Raw genomic sequence first — 19,868 nt, forward strand, 5'->3', positions numbered from 1 at the left:
ATAATTCAACGAGGAATGTCAAGAGCTTCCCGAGGAGCGTCGATTTCCAAATTCAAATGACCAAAATCCAGAAAAGCTATTGAAACGAGAAGATAGTTTTGATGAATCTGAATTTGTTACTTCAATGTCCTTGAGAAATGAAATAACTTCTGGAACATTCAGAGAGTTCGGAGATGAAAGTGTTGAAGTATGCACTCTTTTCGGAAAAATTGTTCAGAAGAAGTTCGAAGTTGAAGATATTGAAGAAGTTCTTCCGATGATCCGAAGATGGGCTGAAATTTTGAGCATGAAAGCATCAACAAGTGTCGAAATTCAAGCTGAGAATAAATTATCTAAACCTGAAGCTCAAGCCGAAAGCCAGAAATATTTGAAAACTGCTAATCTGGAAATTAATAAGATCAATGTAAACGCCACTCACGAGGAAGTCATGTCAGCTACTACTGCCTTAGAATGCAAGACATCTGGACAAGATGTTGCTTCAATCCGACTTCGTGACAAATCAAGAGAACGTGTTGAAAAGAAATATCAAGAAAATCAATGGAACTTGTTGTCAACAAATGCAGAATGGGAAACTCTCTTGAATGATCTTGAAGATTCTGTTACAATTGCTCAAAGTGTTCAAGATTCAATGGCATTCTCTGTTAAAGCTTCAGCGACTGTTAACTTGAACAGCGACACTTCCATCAAAAAAGCTCAACCAGAAATTGGAATTCAAAAATCTATTTCTCAATCCAACGTTGAAAAAACTGTTGGACAGTTCAGTAGTGCAACTATTGGAAATGAACTTCTGGTCACCAGACTTGGAATGGATTTGGAAGAAATTGAGACACTAGTTGATGAGATTAATCGAGAGCAAGCTGTTGGTGGCAGAATTCGAGAATTCGGAAAATCAGAAACTGGTGGAGGAATATATTTAGTCAGAAGAGCTTTACCTAAAGTCAAAGAAACTTCTACACATACTGTGACCGTAGCAACAAGTTTCCGTCAAATCTTTTCAACGATGAGTGCCGGAGATGAAATCAGTGAAGCCAATGTTGAACTCACAATTCCAAGTACTTCTGTCGGAGCTGAAATTAAGAGCACAGTGGCTAGAAGTGATTCGATGACATTCTCAACATCACATGCATCTGAATATACTGCTAGTACTGTAGCTGACTATGCTCGTGATATTGCAGTATCAGCATCAACTGCAGCACGTAAGAAGGCGATTCCTACAGAAAGAACAAGTCAAAAGTTGAAAGAAGTTGGTGCAGATGGAATTGAGATTCTTTCCCTTTGGGAAGGAATTGAAACTGATTTAGATGCAACAACTCAACTTGTTGATCTTCTTCGTGTCAAATCATCTCTTCAAACTATTGAATCAAGTGAAGAAGTTGAGAGAATCAATCAATATTTAGAGATGCCAGAAGAAAAAGGACTAGTTATTCATCTGATAAATGTTCAAAATAAGGAAACTTGTGAACGAAACTTTGCCGTTTCGATTTGCTCTTTGGATACTGTTCACTCTAGGAAATCTGAGATACCACCTACATATTCTGTGAGCAAAGTGTTGACCGAGAAGCGTGTACTTCGTGAGACGTGGCGAGTGATAGAGAGTGGTGATGTGCGATTCAACGCTGTCATCAATTTGCATAGATACAGTTTATCGAAACCGACACTGGCACAAGAGACGGTGCTTCGGGAGGTTGTACGAATTGCAGCTCAACCATTATTCATATCAGCAGGTGATATCGAAAGTGATGTTGTTTGGAGTACCCATCAATTGGAGAAAACATTCGTGAGAGAAGAAATTGATAGAACCATCATTGGAGCAAGAAAAGGCGAAAATATCAAGAAGAAGTTTGAAGAAGCTGGTGATGAAAAAGTGAAGTTAAAGGTTGAACTGATTGGAGGAAATCTTCCAAACGAGATTTGCGATATTTCTTGGAAAATCCCAAGACTTGGAGGAAAGGTGAAGCTGGAAACCGAAGAGTTTGAGTTTGATGAGTGCTTGTTCTATGGTCAAATCAATTGCAAGCAGACAGATTTTGAAGATAAGGATATTGTTATAACAGTTCCACGTATCACTTCACTCAATCTATCGACTTTGGCTTCTAAAGAAGAATCGAAAGAAGTGCATGAAGCTTGGTCAATACCTGATCAATCTGAAAGTTCTGATAAATTAATCATCATTTCCAATATTGGAGAGCCAACCTACATGAGAACAAAAGAATCAAGTGAGGATATCGTTGGAGTTGGTATAGCCTATAATGTTCCAGAAGAGAATTTGATATCAGCTATCAAGCTTGATGAAAAAGCTTCAGGAGGATGTTATGAACTAACAACCAAAGCTGCCGGAGATGAATACAAAATGATAAGCTCGATTCTTTCGAAAACTCAAGCTGTTGAAAAAGTTAAAGGGAAAATGATTCAGAAGGTGGTTGCAAAGGATGAAATTCGTGTTCTGGAGACTACAACAGAGTCAGTGAATGCTAACTTCAACTACGAGATTCCGGAAGAAAACTTCAAGATTGGAATTGCAAAAACATGTGCAAACAATGCTGCTCCATTCACTATGAGACTTCATGAATGCCTTGATTTCTATGTCAAAATGTTCTATAATATGAACAAGAAAGATGACTTTGAATCTCTTATCAAAACGATTATCATATCAAATGGAATTGAATCAAAAACACTTTCTTGTACAGCTGCAGAGCATATTGAAGCAACTAGAAATCCAGAATTCAATCGACCAGCAGAATTCTCTGATATTCAAAAAACGGTTGTAGACTATAACAAGATTGAAGGTGCATCATTGAACACTTTTGAAGCTTTAAACGAGAAAATGGCATTATCAACAATGCTCAGTAGACAAGACGACTATTCTCGTGTAGAACATATTGTCAAAGACAAGAATCGTGGAGCCAATCTAAAATTTAGATTTATCGAATCCAGTGAAGAGAAACAGACTACATTTAGTGCCTTTGAGATTGACACAGAAAAAGAGGAAATCGAACGAACGATTGATTTGGTTCGTCAGGGTGGACAATTCAAATTGTCGACCGACGCAGCCGAAGAGAACGAAATCACTTTGCACCGTGACATATCGAAGCCGATTATCACTCATTACGACACTTTGCACCTTATCACGCTTTCGAATTCTGCACCTCACCAAATTTTGAGCACCTCTGGAGCATCAAATGAGCTTCATACTATCTCAACTCAACTGTCGAAACCGGCTGAATGGCTCAACACCGAACTGCTTATTGTCGACAAAAATGTTGAGCAACCTGTGACGTGGCGCGTGTTGGAGTGTGAAGAGTGTGTTGAGAATTTGCACCCGATCTACCGTAGACCTGACGACATTTTCGATTTAGATGAAATATGGCATATCGCGAGAAATGGTGGAAAGTTCGAACGACGATGCAAAGCAAGTGGCGACGAGAAGGAGATCTTTGAACAAGAAATCAAAAGTCGCGGAATTAAGGATGATATCATTGATAAGAAGTTTATTGTTGGAAATCAAGGTGAACCAACATCATTCACAACGATTCAAACATCTTCAGTGTCTGCATCGGTTTCTCAAGACATGAGCCGATTGGGAGAAAAAGAAGCAATCAAAAAGGTTCTTCAAAACTCTAATAAAGGTATCAATGTGGAGAAGAAGATGATTGAAGCTACTGAATACAGGGAGACTATTAGTGAGCAATTCAGAAAGAACGATGAGTTTGATAAAGCTGATCTCACTGTTAAGGACCGTCGTGCGGGAGGATCTTATGAACTTTCAACAAATGCATCTGAACAAAGTTCTTCAAGCGTTTCAAATGAGCTCATTTGTCCTAGACCAAGTCAACTTTCAATTGAAAAGACATTCATAACAGCTCAGACAATTATTCCTGCAATATTAAGCTGCAAAGCTTCTGAATCAATTGGACATACAATCTCAGAACAATGGAATCGTCCAAATGATCAATTTGCTATTTCACAGATTGTGAAGGATTGTAACAAAGAAAACGAGCAGTTTACATTCCGTGAAGCTGGGGAAGAATATCACACAACAAATTGCTTCTACACTCGAGAACAAGAAGAAAAGGTTATTGCTAAAACATTGCATGAAGCTAGAAAAGGAAGTGGACAGACTTTCGAGACTAAACATGCAACAGATAGATCAATGGATGCTTCTCAACATCTTGAAAAGGATCGACTGGCCGAAGCAACTGCTGAGAAACTTTTCGTTATTGGAAATACCGCTGGACCAGTATCTTACAGCTCGAAATCTTCTTCAGATATACAGCACAGTCAAGTTGTGAATCTGTCGCGGCCATCTCCATATGTTCAAGTTGAGATTATTAGGAAAGGAGCTAATCTTGGAACACCCACCTACTTCCATGCTCGAGAAACAACGTCAAAAACCGAAAATGTGGCAACCCAGCTTAGCAGAAAAGAAGAGAAAATGGAAGTATCAACAACACATACAACTCCATTGCTTGCTGAGCCAGTTACTTTTGATTCAAATGCTTCGAAATCTCATTCGACTAGTTTGGATAAAAATCTTGTAGCATCTGAAGACTATGAACTTGATGCAGTTGTTATTATTGTTGATAATAACACCGAGCAACCACAATTCTTCCGTTGTTCATGCACCAAGGAAGCTTCAACATCTGCTGCCGCCGCCCTTTCTGCAGGATCAAAATCTGAAAGTTGTAAGATTGTGCGTTTAGCTTCAAATCTGGGTCACCCAACCAGTCTTGTTTTGTGTGAGAGCAGCTCGGTGCAGGAGACCAACAATGTGCACTATCAGCGTGATGAGCACCATGAGCACATTTCAGAGACAAAGTCGTATCCGAGAGATGGTGGCAAATTTACGTTGGACACCAAAGCAAGTACTGCAAACGAAGTTCGGATTGATAAGGATTTGGAGAAGAAGTCTGATCGAGAACTCGAAACTGAGATAAAGACGATAGTCAGGAATGAAGGAGAGCCTGTCGAAATCTTTGTGTCCGCCACTGAAGAATCTGCTGCAGGTGTGACAACAAGTCTTTCAAGAGCAAATCCATTTGAATCAGCGAATATTTTGTTAACTTCTCCCAATAAAGGAGAACCTGCATACTCAAGAGTTACAGAAAGCTCAGAGCTCACAGAGACAAATAATGTACAGTTACGACGGGAAGAAGAACATCAAGAAACGGAGAAAATTATCGAAATTGCTGCAAACGGAGGATCGTCTCTTCTCCGTGCTGGATTTGCCGATGAAAAGTTTGCTGACATCGAGGCAAAATTGGGTAAAGATGCACAATTTGAATCTGCCCAAACTATTCGTCAAATTGGCAACGAAGATAAAACCAATTTATCGATTGGTGCAAGTCAAGAAACTTCAGTCACTTTCGATGAAACAGTTCAATGCAATAAGAGTTCTTGTGAAGAAACTTCCATAACCAAAGTGGCTAAGAACATCGAACCACATGTTATCTTCAGAAGTACGGAAGCTTCTGATATGGCTGTTGGAATTCATTACACTCTTCGAAGCAGTGAAAAGGTGGAAGAAACTGAAGAAATTAAGAATATTGCTAGAAATGGAGGTTCTGCAACATTCTCTTGCTTTGCTTCTGGAGACGAATCTCCAGACAGTGTCAGTGCATTCTTGACAAGGCAACCACAAGAGGAGACTACAGAAAAACTGTTCCCAACCCCAATGTTCGATTTTATAAAATTCAATTCAACTGCTGCGGAAGAGTTCGCAGTCTGGAACACTACAATCTTCAGAAGGAAAGATAATGAAGGAGAAGTTGAGAAGATATTTAACACTTCTGAAGCTGGACACAATGAAACGTTCTCTGCAAATGCAGCTGAGGACGTGTCTGTTACTTTGGATGCCGACCTACATTTCGGTGTCGGTTACAAAGAACACAGACAAATCACGAAAGACGAAGCCAATCAGGGAGAAGGTACCGGAATGCATTCAGGTGCATCTGAGGAGACCATCTTCAATTTGGGATATGATTATTGTAAACAACCGACCGAATTTACAACTGTCTGCGTAACCGAAGACAAACTTCTCATACAAGGAGCTTATGGATTCCGTGCTGCAAAAGAGGAATCAATTACTTTGGATGCTGATCTTCACTTCGGTGTCAATTATAGAGACTTGTTGGCAATGGGATTGCATGCTTCTAACAATGAAATTGAAGGTACCGGTATGCGTTCCACTGCATCCGAAGAAACTATATTTAACCTGGCATACGACTACTGCAAGCAACCCACTGAGTTCCGCACTGTCTTTGTCTCTGAAGACCATCAATTTGTTCACGGCGCGTTCGGTTTCCGAGCAGTCGGTGAAGAGCACATTGAGACCCAAGTGCTGGAACTCCAAGCACGCATGGTGGAGGTCATGGTGGAGGGAAGTGTGCACAACCTTGCTCGTAGGCATGAAGATGAACCATTTGTGTTGTATACAGAGGTTATCGAGGAGACCATCATTCGTGTTGATGAGCAGCTTGAGAAGAAGACGACTGTCATCGAGACCGAGCAGGCTTCCGAGGTTAAGATGAGAGAGAAAGGCGAGGAAAGAAGAAAGGAAGAGAAGAGGTAAGATAAGGAAAAATGAATGAAAGCATTAAATAATTGATTGTATATTTCAGAGTCAGCTTTGCTGCAGAAGTTCAAGAAAAGACCATGGAAGCCATTGATAAGAGCCTCGGATTGGATACTTCCATGGAGGTATGCAAAACATTTTTTAACTTTGAAAATGGAATAGTGATATAAGTCACTGATGAATAAATGAAATATTGCAGGTCGAACCCGCCTTCCAGAAACCGTCGATCATCAAAAAGCCAATGAAGAAGGAAAGAGAACGTCGTAGCAGAGATCTTCGTCAAAATGCTGCTCCAGCTTTGTGAGTCGAAATAGAAATATTTTCTTGATTTAATATCATTCATACGATTAAACAATAAAATATGAATATTTTCAGCAAACCGGTTCGCCGAAACTCTCTTCTCCAGGCACTTGCAATCGGAAGTCCTCATAATATTCCTCACTTCAAGACGCTTGACGATATTGTGAAGGCTATTAAGCATGTGAGTTCCTCGAGCATTTATTCTCTTTATTTCGCACAACTTTTAAATTAATCGAGATAACTTAATAATTTATTAGTTATTAATAATAATACAACGTACATATTAATAGTGTGAGTGTGAATCCCTAGACAATACTAGACAATTACATAGATACTCAAACACTCATTACATTCAGACATACATCGGCGATTTTTCAACGGCAAGTTTTCAAATCCACTACTCTTTTTACCAGAAATTTCCCTTTCCCTTCTGCAACTAGACATATTCACTTTATATCTGAGCATGCTGCTCCTGCACTTTTTCGGACCAAACTTTTTCACATCTGCTTATTTTCACTGTTCTTTTTGAATAGGGGTTCTTATTTCATTTTATGATATTTCTGTATTTAGGCTGGTCTTGAGTACTCCAATTTGATTTTTGGAATTGATTACACCAAGTCTAACTTCTATCAAGGAGAACGAACATTTGATAAGAGACCACTTCACACTATTGATCCAGCTGAAATGAATCCATATCAACAGGTTTGTTTCAAAATAAAAGTTTGACTAACATTATCATATTGAATGTGCTTCAGGTCATTCAAATTGTCGGAAAAACTCTTTCATCTTTCGATGCCGATGGACAAATTCCTGCCTACGGTTTTGGTGACGAAGAGTTCACGGATCATGGAATCTTTAACATTGCGGAAAGATACGATCTTGAAAAGGATTGTAACGGATTTGAAGGTTAATTTTTATTTAGCAAATTTACACAAAAATTGGAAATTTCAGAAGTACTTCGAGTTTACAACGAAGTTACCCCAACCATCGAAATGAGCGGACCAACTAACTTTGTGCCATTGATTGGTAAAAACAATTTGAATTAATTCTAGATCATATTCTTAAATGTTAAGATCGTGCAATCGAAATCTGTAAGGAAAAACATTCCTATCACATTTTGGTTATCGTTGCTGACGGACAGGTCACCAATGAAAAGATCAATCAGAAGGCAATCGCAGCCGCTTCACATTATCCATTGAGTATTATCATGTACGTTAGGATTTTGATATTTGAACATTTACAGTGAATTTGCAGGGTTGGTGTTGGAGATGGTCCATGGAATATGATGGGAAGATTCGATGATAACATTCCAAAGAGACTATTTGATAACTTCCATTTCGTTGATTTCCATAAGGTAAACTGAACACTTTAAAAAGCATAAAAGAACTAAATATCTGTTTTGAAATACGTATCAACATATCCGATATCCGATTTTTTTGTAAGAAGACACAATAAGGATTTCATTTGAAAACTCTGGATATATTTCAATACTACAAAAAACAATAAAAATTGGCGAAATATTAAAGAGCCCAACTCACTTTTGTGAGAGATATATTTACATTTCCCAATTTTTCCACATTTCAATTTTTCAGGTAATGTTCAATGCACCAAATGCCGACGCATCTTTTGCATTGAATGCTTTAATGGAAATTCCGGATCAATACAAAGCCATCAAAGAACTGGGACTTCTGAAACACAGTCGCCGTGGTTAACCTCTTTACTTCTACTACCTGTTACCTAGATTTTATAATGTTTTTTTTTCAAAATGTGATGATTCGTTTCCGCCGTTTGTTACATTTGACCATTTCTTATAGCAAAATTTCATATTTTTCCCAAAAGAAGACAACAATACCTGTTGACTCCCAACACCCTTCCCCCCCAATTCTTTCGCGATTTTTCATACGTTTTTTTATTTCAAAAATTCAAATTTCATTTATGTGGAATTGAACTCATCAAATCAAACGCATTTTAAGATATATAATTATTATGAATAAAAATTTGTCGAACATCAAAAATTTGGCCGTTGAGCGGGGTTTAATTGTAGGGGGAGCGGAAGAGCTCAATGAGCAGATGATTGGTTTAAAAGCAGATGGTCGAAGATCATTGAGCAGATACGTGCTCCAACACTTTTTGACGCAGTTCGTCCTCAACGCAGCCTTCCAGTGCCTCCTAAAAATAAATTATGAAAAATACTGTTTAAAAAATAAAATGTTGAAAACTCACAATTGCGTCTCCATTCTTGGTGAAAATGAAAGTCGGCATCATCTTGACATCATATTTGGAACAAAGATCTTCCTATAATTACTGGATTTGATGAAGAGTTTTACCGAATTACCATTAAAGAATTATCATTTAAGTACGCATAAAAAATGTTTTTTTTTTCCGAAAAATTAAGTTTTAGTTGTTGGTTGAAATAGCCCAAAGCCGTATTGGTTTAAATTTGAAAAATTAGTTAGAAAAACATAATTAACTGGTCCTATAACCAAGAACAAGATAAAAGTTATATTTATATATAAAGGGCTTGTATTGTTTTATTGAACAACTAAAATTATCTGAAAACACTAACCGCTTCATCGACATCAACTTTGCAGAAGATGATTCCTTTGTGAGTTGTAGCTAATTCTTTGTATAATGGTGCAATTGCTTTGCATGGTCCGCACCAAGTTGCATAGAAATCAAGAATAATGATCTTCTCCGGATGTTGACGGATCAATTGCTCAAAGTCACTCTGAAAATATTTTACTTGATTTTTGAAGTTGCATCGTTTCAACATTCTGTTACCATATCAGCAAGCTCCAGAATAGGCTCCTTGGTGAGAGACATGATGAAATACAAGTGTAGAAAATTCAAATAAAAACTGAGTCAGTCTCAGTATGATATTTATATGAAATAAGTGAGAAGATGAAGAGAAAAAGACTTTCAGTCGATCGGACAGGTACACGCCCACTTAATTCATGGGTTGATGAACGGGGGAAGAAGCATCGATAAACAGAAAAAGGTGTGTGGGAGGAGGAGGCATGGATGAATAATGAAGGCTGAGAAAAAAAACTGAAGAATGAAGAAAATAATTACAGTGCTCAAAAATGAAAACTAAAAATCAGATAATGTCGTCAGCAAAGTTTCGTCAATGGGAGTTTGGTCTTGAAATATGCTTGTTAAATTAATTTTTTAAAATTTTCTCTTTTAGTTATGAATTTTCCTTAAAATTGTTAGTGGGGTTACACAGTAATGCGCCCTATTCACTTCAACTCAAAATTGGACAGAGATGCATTTTCAAATGTTTGTTGTTGGTTTTTATTGAAAAGAAAAATAGAAAAACTGTACATATTTAAACATGGAAAGCGAAAAAAAAAAAACAGAATTTTACATTAAAAATAAGAATCGGGGACTAATAGAATATCATTAGGCAAAACTCTGTCACAAATGAAAATTAAAATTGACGAATTTTGGATTGAAGCATAGGAGAGATGGTAGGAGAACGATATACTCGGGTACAATCTAAGTTTCCTCTTTTGTCATATACATGCAAATCTCCATGTTTCAGATAATATTCTGTACGTGATAGTTCTTGGCCTTCGTTCTTTACCAATCTAATCAAAGTTCTTCCAGAAATGAAATATTCCATTGAATGATGTTTTCCAATAATCTCCTTTCTTCCTAGATTCAAGAACTGATTATTATAGTTCTTTCCATCCAATGTTGTCTTCAAAGTCATCTCTTCCGACTCAAAATCATGGTCAAAATTTGGAACTCCACGAACAAAAAGTTCTTCTTCGAAAGTATTCTCCCATTCCATTCCACGAATAAATTCTTGAACTCCTTCGAAAAATGAATGATCAGGTATCCATTCTCTACGAAGTGCCAACTCAATTGGTTCAATTTCAGACAGAATATAGAATCTTGCAGAATCAACGAATCGGCGGCTTGGTCTTTTGTCTCGTCCTGTACGTTGAATTTCAGACATGTAATCATGAACTTTCTGTTGGAACTCTTCAGAAGACATTTGGTCGATGTTAGAACCAATTGATTTTGATTGCTGGGAGTTTGGATTCTGTAAATATTTAAAGGGATAATTAAACAAATCTTACAAAATTCTAATATATCCTTGAAACTCACATTTATTCCCCATAAAAATGTGGAGACGTCCGCCATTAAGAGACATGACATGCCTAATGAAAAAAAGGCAACGGCGAAAATTTCTTTTGCAAGAACTATATGGGAATCTTTAGAGTTTCTTCTTTTCTTTACCTTCTCGTTATTCACAACCTGAAAAGTGTACATCTTACTGTCCTATAGAATTTTAATACTTTTAATAAAAAGTCAACTCACCACTGCATCAGTTGTCTCATTTTGCTTGAGCTCCGAAGTTTTTGATCCTCTTTTTTTGATTTGTCCAGTTTCGGAAACAAATTCAAAGGTTGATTCCCAGTCCGAGTCCATGGCTCTAAAATTTACATTTTATTGAAGTGATAAATACTTTAAGAAGAAAACTCAAAGGAAACATTAGATATGGAGCACAATCTTTCAATCGGTTGTGTTCATTAGTATTTCTTGCATTGTCTTCGTATCTTCACTTTTAACACTATTTCTTCAAAAAGGAACACCCAGTATGTGTAATCTCTTGAAGGCAACGTGACCTCTAACTAGAGGGCTCGCAATGCGCGCACGAATATCGATTTCTCTTGAAGAGGTTGTGCAGGAGAAGGAAAAAGAGATGAAGCAGTAGACAGAATGAGGTGTCAATATGCATCACGAGACATTTAACAATAAATTCAACTACAACGTGAGATTATTTATAGTTCTGTACATCCGTTCAAGAATGTAAACTATACAAAGTGGACTAACTAAAGGGACTGTAAAATATGTAATTGCACAAATTTATTAAAGTTGAAACTGAAACAGTATGGGTTTTTAAAAATAACTAGAGGTTTCGGTTTTGATTAGTTGATGACATACAAAACCATGTAAGAATATATTTTACTAAAGCTCTCACTAAAATATGAAACTATTATAAATCAACCTCGTGACAAAGTATAATCTTTTGAACTTCATGTTTTTGATTTTACATACATTTTCTCTACCAGAAACATATGAACACATACAACATACATTCCCCAGGATTTTATTATTTCAAGAACGCACGATTCTTGAAATGTGTGAGAGAGAGAGCAGAAAGGTCCGCCTATTGTCCGATAATCCGATTTGTACAAAGAATCAATTCCAAAGTCGAGGTTACCAAGGTCAATTTTATTGAATAAAAGGAGAATCTAATGCTATGATTTTTCATAAATATGTTTACAATTCTTCTATATTTTCTTGTTCTCTTCTGGGTGACCAATGCGGCTGTTGTCACTCCATCTATTGAGAATCACAAAATGGAAAATGCTTCTGTAACGATATCGAAGGTTCCTATTTCTCATAGACCAAGAGGTTTCACAGCAGGTATAGTTTTGCTGATTTTGTGCAAATTGGAAAATTATCACAAAATTAAGTTTTTGAAGGTAGCGATTCCAAAAAGTTGGCTGTACAGAGGTTCAAACTTCTCATCTCTGATTTCTTGTCAGATGCGCAACTGTCCAAGGTATCTAGAACTATATTAGGAAATTTTTTTATAAGAACAAATATATTTAGAGTATTGATGTAGCTGCTGTTGGAATGCACAAAGGAAAGTCAATGGATGATATTTTAGATGGTAATTGTTTGCTAGTTCCATTAAGTTCTGGTTGACTTTGAATATATATTTTCAGATGTTTACACTCGTCTCCGCAGAACATTATCCACAAAACAAATAAGTGAGTTAGCAAAAGCTCAAAAAGGACTAGTCGAAGATCTTGATGAAAAATCAGCAAAGTTAGTGAAGGCAAGAGTTAAACGAATGATTGTCTACTCATTTGATCCGGCTGCTGAACAAATTCATAAATATGCAACACGTCCTTCAATGGCTTTTGCTCTAATTGCTGAAACAATCAATGAAAGATTTGTTGGATCAGTCAAGGATTTGATTCGTGACGTACTGACTCCAAAGGAATATGATATTTTCCGTAAACACTATCACCCGCATATCTTCAAATTGGACAATATTGGCAATAATACAGAAGCAGTCCGAACTACAACTCACGAAACATTTTGAAAGTTTACCTCTTGATTTCTTTTGAATGTTTTGTCTCACACAATAAAGAAAATTCTACCGTAGTAAAAGAAAGATTTTGCTTCAGTTTAAAACAAAAACCATAGGTTCCACCGAGATTTGAACTCGGGTCGCAGGATTCAAAGTCCTGAGTGCTAACCGCTACACCATGGAACCGATGGTTGCATCGTGTCCGAGGGCATAAACGTTTGCGGTGCACTTTTGAATGAAACAACTGTTGATACAGCGAGCGTTTCCGTCTGTTCGGGAATCTAATCGTTCTTTGAATGATCAGAATTTCATACACTTCTTGATAAGATTCGAGAAACTTCGAAACGTTAACTTTGCAATAATATCTTTATTTTAATGATTGTAAAATAAATTTTAAAACTTTTTCTGATTGTCAGTGGTGAGGAATGGAATGACGACGTCCGGTGAAATCATGACAGATTCGCGAGCTTCGGTCTATAAATTCAATTTATTTTCATTTTTCAATCTTTTAACAGTTTACCTTGAGTTTAAGAATTTCTGCGCTCCAATCAATTTTTCCGATTTCTCCAACAGCTTCTACGAACAATGTCTTGGCCTTTTCAACATTTGCTGCAAACACTTTCATTACAGATGATGCAGTCACATGATCTTCTTCTTTCCAGCAATCGTAGTCAGTGACAAGAGCTGTGGTAGCGTATGGAATACCGAGTTCCTTGGCAAGAATACACTGAAAATATAGAGGTTATCAACAACTACGTCTCCAATTTTCAAATACCTCTGGCATCATTGTCATGTTAACTAAGCTTGCTCCCCATGACTTAAACACCATGCTCTCAGCTTTTGTTGAGAATCGTGGACCTTCAATGCACACTCCGAAACCGGTTCTATGATGGACAAGTTGACATCTTTCAGCAGTTGAAATTAGAACCTATAAATTAGGATATAATTCCGTTTTAATAAATTTTTAAAAATTACCTGTCTCAGTTTCTCATTGTACGTTGGATGAGCTTGAATATGACAGACTCCTGGAGCTTGATCGTAGCTTCCATCGAAGAATGTGCTTTGGCGCCCAGTTGTTCTAAATTTTGAAAAATTTTTTTTTTTTCGTGATTGCGATTTAATACCTATCGAACACTGAGTCTGGGAACAGTAAATGTCCTGGTTCGACGTTTTCCTGGAGAGATCCGCATGCTGTAGATGCGATTATGACATCGACACCTACAAAAAATTATTTTTTTCGAATAAATTTTTTAAAAGAAAATGTCACCTCTGGAATAGAGTGCCCACAAATTTGCGCGGAAGTTTACGTTTCCTGGCATTATATCATGTTTTCTACCATGTCGAGCCAACAAAACACATTCGACTCCATTTATGGTTCCTAAATGGAATATGTTAACATTTAAAAAATAACTAATTAATTTTTCACCTTCTACAACATCATCACTTGGTTTTCCATATGGTGTATCTACGGCAACTGTGACTGGATCCAGTAAAATATTTGGATCTTCCAAACCACTTCCTCCAATAATTCCAACCTTGACCATGTTTGAACAGCACTGAACAAAAATATAATTAGGCCTAAAATATTTTGAATCCGAAAAGACTGAGCCAAAAAGTGCAATAAACTGTTTTATCTAATCAAAGATAATACTGATAACACAACCAACTCACGACACATAGTGTACTCCATTCAGGAAAAAATCAATACAAAGCCATATGAGACGAGGTGCACAAGCTGTTTTCGTGGTATAGAGGAGAGGAAACTGGAACGGCGCCAAGGCACAGAGAAAGAGACGATGGGGAAGGCGCATTTACGGTGCTCTTTTTTCCTTTTTTTCAATCGAAAAGTGGAATAGAAGTGGAAAAATTGAATTCAAAATCAAATTAACAAGATATAATGTTTCAAAATTTTTTTTTTTTAATAGTCATGATATGGATTTTTTCGATATTTGTTTTAGATTTTAAAATATTTACAGTTTTCCTACAATTCTTCTTGTTTTCTGAAAAAGTTTAGAAAAAAACAACAAAAAAAACAAAAAAAAAATGTTTCCTGTTTCAATTTCAAGGGAGGTGCACATATGCCGAATGGTCTTGCCGCGCGCACTGCAGAAAACATTTTTGTGTATGCGCCTTTAAAATTACTGTAGTGAATAGTAGTGCAGGCCTAGATTAATTTTCGGTGTCCCTGGAAATCGCAGAAATCACATTAAAGAAAAAAAACAGTGAAATAAAAAATATAAATTGAATTTCGGGTTTTAAATAGTTTTATTTTTCAAAAAAAACAATCCCGATGTTAATTTCCCGATGAAGAGATATCAACTGTCTAGTAAATCAAAAGAAGAAACGTGATTTTTCTGAAGTTTTTTCTCATTATCAATACTTTCAAGGTCTTTGAGAAAACATTAAAAACACAATGTTCAGAGAAAAAGTGAGCAGACTGAGAAACTTTTCTTCGTCAACGAAAGGCAATGTATATAGAAAATCTGAACAATCTCCAAGGCCAACTAGGACAGCTATGGAAACCGATGTGCTCTATTTCAGCGTTAAATGCTCACTATATAACTGACATGAATAAAATATGCATTTGAAACGGTCAAACTAGAAGAAAATTACAAAGAGGTGCTACTTTTCGAGGTATAACACAACTTTACGAAGACACATACATAGAGTGCCCAAGAGATGACGAAAATAAATACGGCAAAAGTATTGAATTTCATTCCAAGTAATAAAAAATAAACAAATACATATTTTATTTTCGTTACTGTAATAGATCAAATAGTTAAACATTTTATTCATTACAGGTGAATCCCACATGATCCAACTGCCAGAAATCATCTTTCTGAAATAATATCCTATAGATTCTCAAACAATACATTTAACATACATAATATCCTTCAAAGAATACACGATGAGTTGATGTACTGTTATCACTTGCTGCAGACATTGTATTAACTATCCAAAAGCCTATTTTCGAATCCTGGTATGCGTACACATTTGTTTGCTTCGGAACAGATTTCGCATAGAAATTTGAAAAACCAGTCAACCAGTTATCAAATTTCGCTGAAAATATGAATATTGTTAGGTAAAGTTTCAATTATTTTATACCCCAATTCTCAAATTTCATTCCGCATGTATATCCATGAAATTTGCTTTTATCAAACATTTCTTTGAATGCTTGAAGTGTATCCCAGCTGAGTCCTTTATTGAGCATTTGATCCCATCGACGAGAAGCTAGAGCCATTTTAACAACTGATGCATCACTCTTGGACATTCTTTAAATATATTTATAATATTACAGAAATCGTCGGAAAATTGCTTCAAATTAAATCTTTAAAACCTTACTTTGTTCTGGATTCTGTGCAGTTCTGTTGAATTTGATAAATTCTCCAATCCAAGAAATTCTCAAAATACTCAACCTTTACATTCGTGTACTGAAAGTAAAATTGAATGAGAAAACAGTGATCATCAGGTTATACCTTATTCATTGAAAATTGATATCTATCACGATAGAACTTCCCAGGTTCACTTTCATAAGTAACTTCAAAGTCAACATGCCAGTTGGTTCCATTATTAGATATATCAAAGACGTGTTCCTTAAATTTATCAATGAAATGTTAATTTATTTCGAAATATACAAACCGAATACGTCTGAACTTTCCCGAATCTTTTGTACCAGTACTCAACAAATTGATCTGAAAACTGTGCGAATGAATCGTATTACATTGGGATGTAACTAACTTCCATTCATCTTCCCAACGTCACAAATAAAAACTTTAGTCGCTGGCGTAATATAATTGTACATGGATTCATATGCAGATTTGTAATGTAGACCTCCATTCAAAAATATGTCATTTACTAATCTTCAAAAAATGTTTTACAAAATGCAATTTTGAGCTCAATTATACTTTCGTAATGCTTTCAGCTCATAAAATACGTGCACAAGACGTGCAAATATGTCAAAGTAGAGCAAAGAAATTACTAATAGGAAAGAAAGATAATTAAACATTTTCAAAAATTCTCACTTTTTTTTCAAACTTGAGATGAACGTCTCAATCGGAATCGCAGGCTCGAGTGATGGTTTTTTGGGAATATTTTTGCATTCTGAGAGCATATGCAGAGTATTTATACAAAAATGTCCTTTTTTCTTGTTCAATGTTGCAGACATTGCCCATTTATCTGAACCTTTTTCGCCATTTCTCAAAACAGTATAATATACTAATTCAGTTGTGACACCAGTTTCCGAATTGTCCTTTATTTTTGTACTTGTGAGCTGAAACCTTCTGGTGAGTTTTTAAGAGAACATTATAAATTAAGAAACTCACACCAACTTCTGCATAATAATTGCTCAAGAATGTTATCCATTTATGAAACTGGTCCATACTCAATCCATATGCAGATTCCATGCAGGTTTCAATAAATGCATCCGGTGACATTAATTCCATAATTAGTTTCCAATCGTTTTCAGATTTTGATTTCAGGAAGTTCAGAAGGTTTTCATTGAATCGCGTCATCATTTCTGTAGCAGTTTTTGGGAGACCTACAGTACCTCTTGAAGATTTCAAAAAGTGACGAGATGAAGGAATATCGTCAGGAATCTCATTATCATAAATTTCATTGAATGTTGCAAAGTTGTAGTCTTCGAAATCAAAATCCGCATATGCAATACTTATTGATAAGAAAAAGACAAATAGAGTAAACCGGCGCATTTCCAAAACAGCTCCAAAAAATGTAGGAAACTGCATATAAATAAATATCGGTTTAATTCGATTTACAAAGTTTGGTTTTCAGCTAACAGCAACAAAATGTATACCGTATCTTTTGTAGTTTGTTTTCTTTTTTGTTGCTGAATAAAGAATACATTGATATCAATGACAAAATTTGAAAAACCGATTAATTTAATTTAATTTATTCATGTTGTGATGCTTGTCAGACTTAAAAATATGACGTCTCAAAACTATACGAATAAAACAGTTCATATCGGAAATAAAGGCATTTTTCAAATGACTGAAAGACTGATTTTGAGATTTTAGAATACGTCAGTTCTAAAACTTTTGAGGTTTTTCTAAAAGTACACATTTTCTAATTAAGCAATGTATTTTATGAAAACAAAAATCGCAGAAAAAATGTTTAGTACTTGATAACCAATTTTTAATCTGCCTTCTTTTTACTTCATTAATTTTTGGAATCTCTGAATATATTCCAACATTTATTAATAAAAAAAATTATGTCAACATTTAAGACGAACATTTAAAAGATTATCCATAAACTTTCTCTTTTTGCTCTCTTCACATTCAAAATACATTCGATTAATTTTCCAATGTCCATTTTTATTCTTGTATCCAACAAATCCCACATCCAACTCCTCTTGCTCCTGAATTTCATTTGCTCGACTGAGAAGAAACGTTGTTGAGAAATCAGCATGCACGAGGTTACGAATTCTAACTTCAGAGACTACACATTTTGCATACCTTGCAACCACTTTATTCATGTATTCACGGATTTTATCTGAATTTCTTGCATTTAAAAATAACTTTCAGTTGTCAGCAAACCATATTTCTGCTCTCTTTTTCCAACACAAGAGCCCCATTTAGTATCATTTGGATCAAATAGGTCCAAGAATGATTGATACACATCCCAATTTTCACCATCAATCATTCCACAAAATCTTTTATTCACTTCTCCCAGTATGACAGATCCATCTAGAACTGCAGGGTACTGTGTCACATCTACAGTGCATCTCTTTGTAACCCAGTAAATTTTCCATAGAAGGTACAAACGATCATTTTCCGGGAAATAATCTTCTGCCTGAAAATTCATGTATTAAAGTGTCGGAAAGCATTAATAAATTTACCTTTTTAACCCGGAAAATATATGTGTCCCGGAATTGTGTAGTATTGTCTGCTGTCCAAGTCGTAGAGAAAGTTATTTCAAAATCTTGATTATTTTTTACATGATCAAATTGATTGTTCTGAATAGTAATCTTAAATGAAAATTAAACTGAAAGTTGAAAATTTACCGAATATTTTCGAATATGATGATATCTAGTACTCATATATTTTATAAACTCATCTGCAAAATAAAGTGAACTTAATTATTTCGTTGTCTCTACAACGTACTTTTATCCATTTTTTGTTCATCACAAACTACAATAATCGCATCATCTGTTATCCAATCCCCAAATTCTTCAAAGTTTTGCAAAGTTTGATCAACTCCATCAGGTAAGAATAATCCGCTTGATAATCTAAAAATGTTCAGCTTTAAAATTTGAACTTTCAATACGAACGCTCACTTTGTTCGAACTCGTTCTAAATAGTTATCAACATCCTCCAACGGCTCTGATGGATCTTTTACAGGAAATACAGAACAATTGTAAGGAAACCAAATGTATTCAATCAAAAATTTATTCTGATTCCAATCCATTGAAGCTTCGTAGGTCCACTTCCCATCTGAGTTTTTCCTGTCTGAACCCATTGCTGTATACGTAAAAATTCCATTTATATAGTTTGGATGATCTGTCCATCTGTCCGATCTAACTTCCTGTAAAACCAATAATTCCATATAAATCTGAAACTATTCTTACAGTTAAATGTTGATAGTAACCAGAGATAAATGTCAATACATGTTGAAACTCTGGAACGGATAAGCTTCGGCCAGGCTCAAAACAAGTACATATTCGAATTTTTGAATGGAAATAGTTAGCTAAATCATCAAAATGTGCACGACTTCTTCCATCAAGAATGCCAACCATATCCTCTTGAAATCGTTTCATCATCATGTCAGAATTTGTTGGATCAGGTTTCCCTTGCTGAGTTGGTGGAGGTGTGACACTTTGCATAAAGGATCTTGTATTGTTTTGATCAATTGGATCAAACCAGTCCA

At 35.8% G+C, this 19,868-nt stretch overlaps 7 protein-coding genes and 2 non-coding genes across 12 annotated transcripts in view; 3 read left to right on the top strand and 6 right to left on the bottom strand.

The window, feature by feature from the left end:
- Positions 1–8,886, top strand: part of cpna-2 (Copine family protein 2) — a gene marked incomplete at both ends in the record, with an annotated part of 27,829 nt that extends 18,943 nt beyond the window's left edge. The window contains 11 exons of one of the 3 annotated variants that reach the window (NM_063224.6): positions 218–1,724; positions 2,187–6,564; positions 6,618–6,696; positions 6,771–6,871; positions 6,947–7,052; positions 7,442–7,573; positions 7,627–7,777; positions 7,823–7,897; positions 7,945–8,080; positions 8,126–8,225; positions 8,464–8,885. In NM_063224.6, the coding sequence (NP_495625.3) occupies positions 218–1,724; positions 2,187–6,564; positions 6,618–6,696; positions 6,771–6,871; positions 6,947–7,052; positions 7,442–7,573; positions 7,627–7,777; positions 7,823–7,897; positions 7,945–8,080; positions 8,126–8,225; positions 8,464–8,583 (6,885 nt within the window). Of the gene's footprint in view, positions 1–217; positions 1,725–2,186; positions 6,565–6,617; positions 6,697–6,770; positions 6,872–6,946; positions 7,053–7,441; positions 7,574–7,626; positions 7,778–7,822; positions 7,898–7,944; positions 8,081–8,125; positions 8,226–8,463 lie in introns of all 3 variants that reach the window. The other 2 variants (NM_001047258.3, NM_063222.4) reach the window with 2 other exon arrangements.
- On the top strand, positions 1,845–2,007 carry B0228.10. The gene has a single exon (NR_101716.1). It is a non-coding gene; the product is annotated as a small nucleolar RNA B0228.10 (small nucleolar RNA).
- On the bottom strand, positions 8,792–9,755 carry trx-1 (Thioredoxin-1). Of its 2 annotated transcripts, NM_001026715.7 has the most exons (4): positions 9,653–9,755; positions 9,438–9,599; positions 9,095–9,166; positions 8,792–9,040 (listed from the first exon to the last, which is right to left on the bottom strand). In NM_001026715.7, exons 1-4 carry the CDS (start codon positions 9,692–9,694, stop codon positions 8,972–8,974), a joined length of 345 nt encoding a protein of 114 aa, NP_001021886.1. In that variant the 5' UTR covers positions 9,695–9,755; the 3' UTR covers positions 8,792–8,971. The 2 variants fall into 2 exon arrangements, with proteins under 2 accessions (NP_001021886.1, NP_001021885.1); NM_001026714.4 differs by having other exon boundaries at positions 9,438–9,668.
- Positions 9,756–10,141: 386 nt separating this feature from the next.
- On the bottom strand, positions 10,142–11,321 carry B0228.6 (uncharacterized protein). The gene is made up of 3 exons (NM_063226.6): positions 11,201–11,321; positions 10,988–11,137; positions 10,142–10,922 (listed from the first exon to the last, which is right to left on the bottom strand). Exons 1-3 carry the CDS (start codon positions 11,309–11,311, stop codon positions 10,302–10,304), a joined length of 882 nt encoding a protein of 293 aa, NP_495627.3. The 5' UTR covers positions 11,312–11,321; the 3' UTR covers positions 10,142–10,301.
- A 176-nt stretch (positions 11,322–11,497) lies between these two features.
- B0228.1 (uncharacterized protein) lies at positions 11,498–13,062 on the top strand. Its single transcript, NM_063227.5, has 4 exons — positions 11,498–12,313; positions 12,373–12,452; positions 12,503–12,563; positions 12,619–13,062. Exons 1-4 carry the CDS (start codon positions 12,163–12,165, stop codon positions 12,999–13,001), a joined length of 675 nt encoding a protein of 224 aa, NP_495628.2. The 5' UTR covers positions 11,498–12,162; the 3' UTR covers positions 13,002–13,062.
- A 44-nt stretch (positions 13,063–13,106) lies between these two features.
- B0228.t1 lies at positions 13,107–13,178 on the bottom strand. Its single transcript has one exon. It is a non-coding gene; the product is annotated as a tRNA-Gln (tRNA).
- A 166-nt stretch (positions 13,179–13,344) lies between these two features.
- B0228.7 (S-methyl-5'-thioadenosine phosphorylase) lies at positions 13,345–14,545 on the bottom strand. Its single transcript, NM_001381506.3, has 7 exons — positions 14,416–14,545; positions 14,257–14,367; positions 14,114–14,207; positions 13,965–14,067; positions 13,765–13,917; positions 13,510–13,716; positions 13,345–13,463 (listed from the first exon to the last, which is right to left on the bottom strand). The coding sequence occupies exons 1-7, from the start codon at positions 14,531–14,533 to the stop codon at positions 13,383–13,385; spliced, it is 867 nt and encodes a 288-aa protein (NP_001367321.1). The 5' UTR covers positions 14,534–14,545; the 3' UTR covers positions 13,345–13,382.
- A 1,319-nt stretch (positions 14,546–15,864) lies between these two features.
- Positions 15,865–17,695, bottom strand: B0228.8 (uncharacterized protein; the record flags this gene model as incomplete). Its single annotated transcript, NM_063229.2, has 8 exons — positions 15,865–16,049; positions 16,095–16,261; positions 16,332–16,420; positions 16,466–16,582; positions 16,629–16,681; positions 16,728–16,849; positions 17,012–17,259; positions 17,312–17,695. The coding sequence occupies 8 exons, from the start codon at positions 17,693–17,695 to the stop codon at positions 15,865–15,867; spliced, it is 1,365 nt and encodes a 454-aa protein (NP_495630.2).
- A 521-nt stretch (positions 17,696–18,216) lies between these two features.
- B0228.9 (uncharacterized protein) lies at positions 18,217–19,824 on the bottom strand (the record flags this gene model as incomplete). The annotated part of the gene is made up of 7 exons (NM_063230.2): positions 18,217–18,494; positions 18,539–18,794; positions 18,841–18,957; positions 19,006–19,058; positions 19,106–19,230; positions 19,279–19,526; positions 19,570–19,824. 7 exons carry the CDS (start codon positions 19,822–19,824, stop codon positions 18,217–18,219), a joined length of 1,332 nt encoding a protein of 443 aa, NP_495631.2.
- Positions 19,825–19,868: the final 44 nt, after the last annotated feature.

Source organism: Caenorhabditis elegans, chromosome II (assembly GCF_000002985.6).
Source record: "Caenorhabditis elegans chromosome II".
Taxonomy (NCBI): Eukaryota; Metazoa; Nematoda; class Chromadorea; order Rhabditida; family Rhabditidae; genus Caenorhabditis; species Caenorhabditis elegans.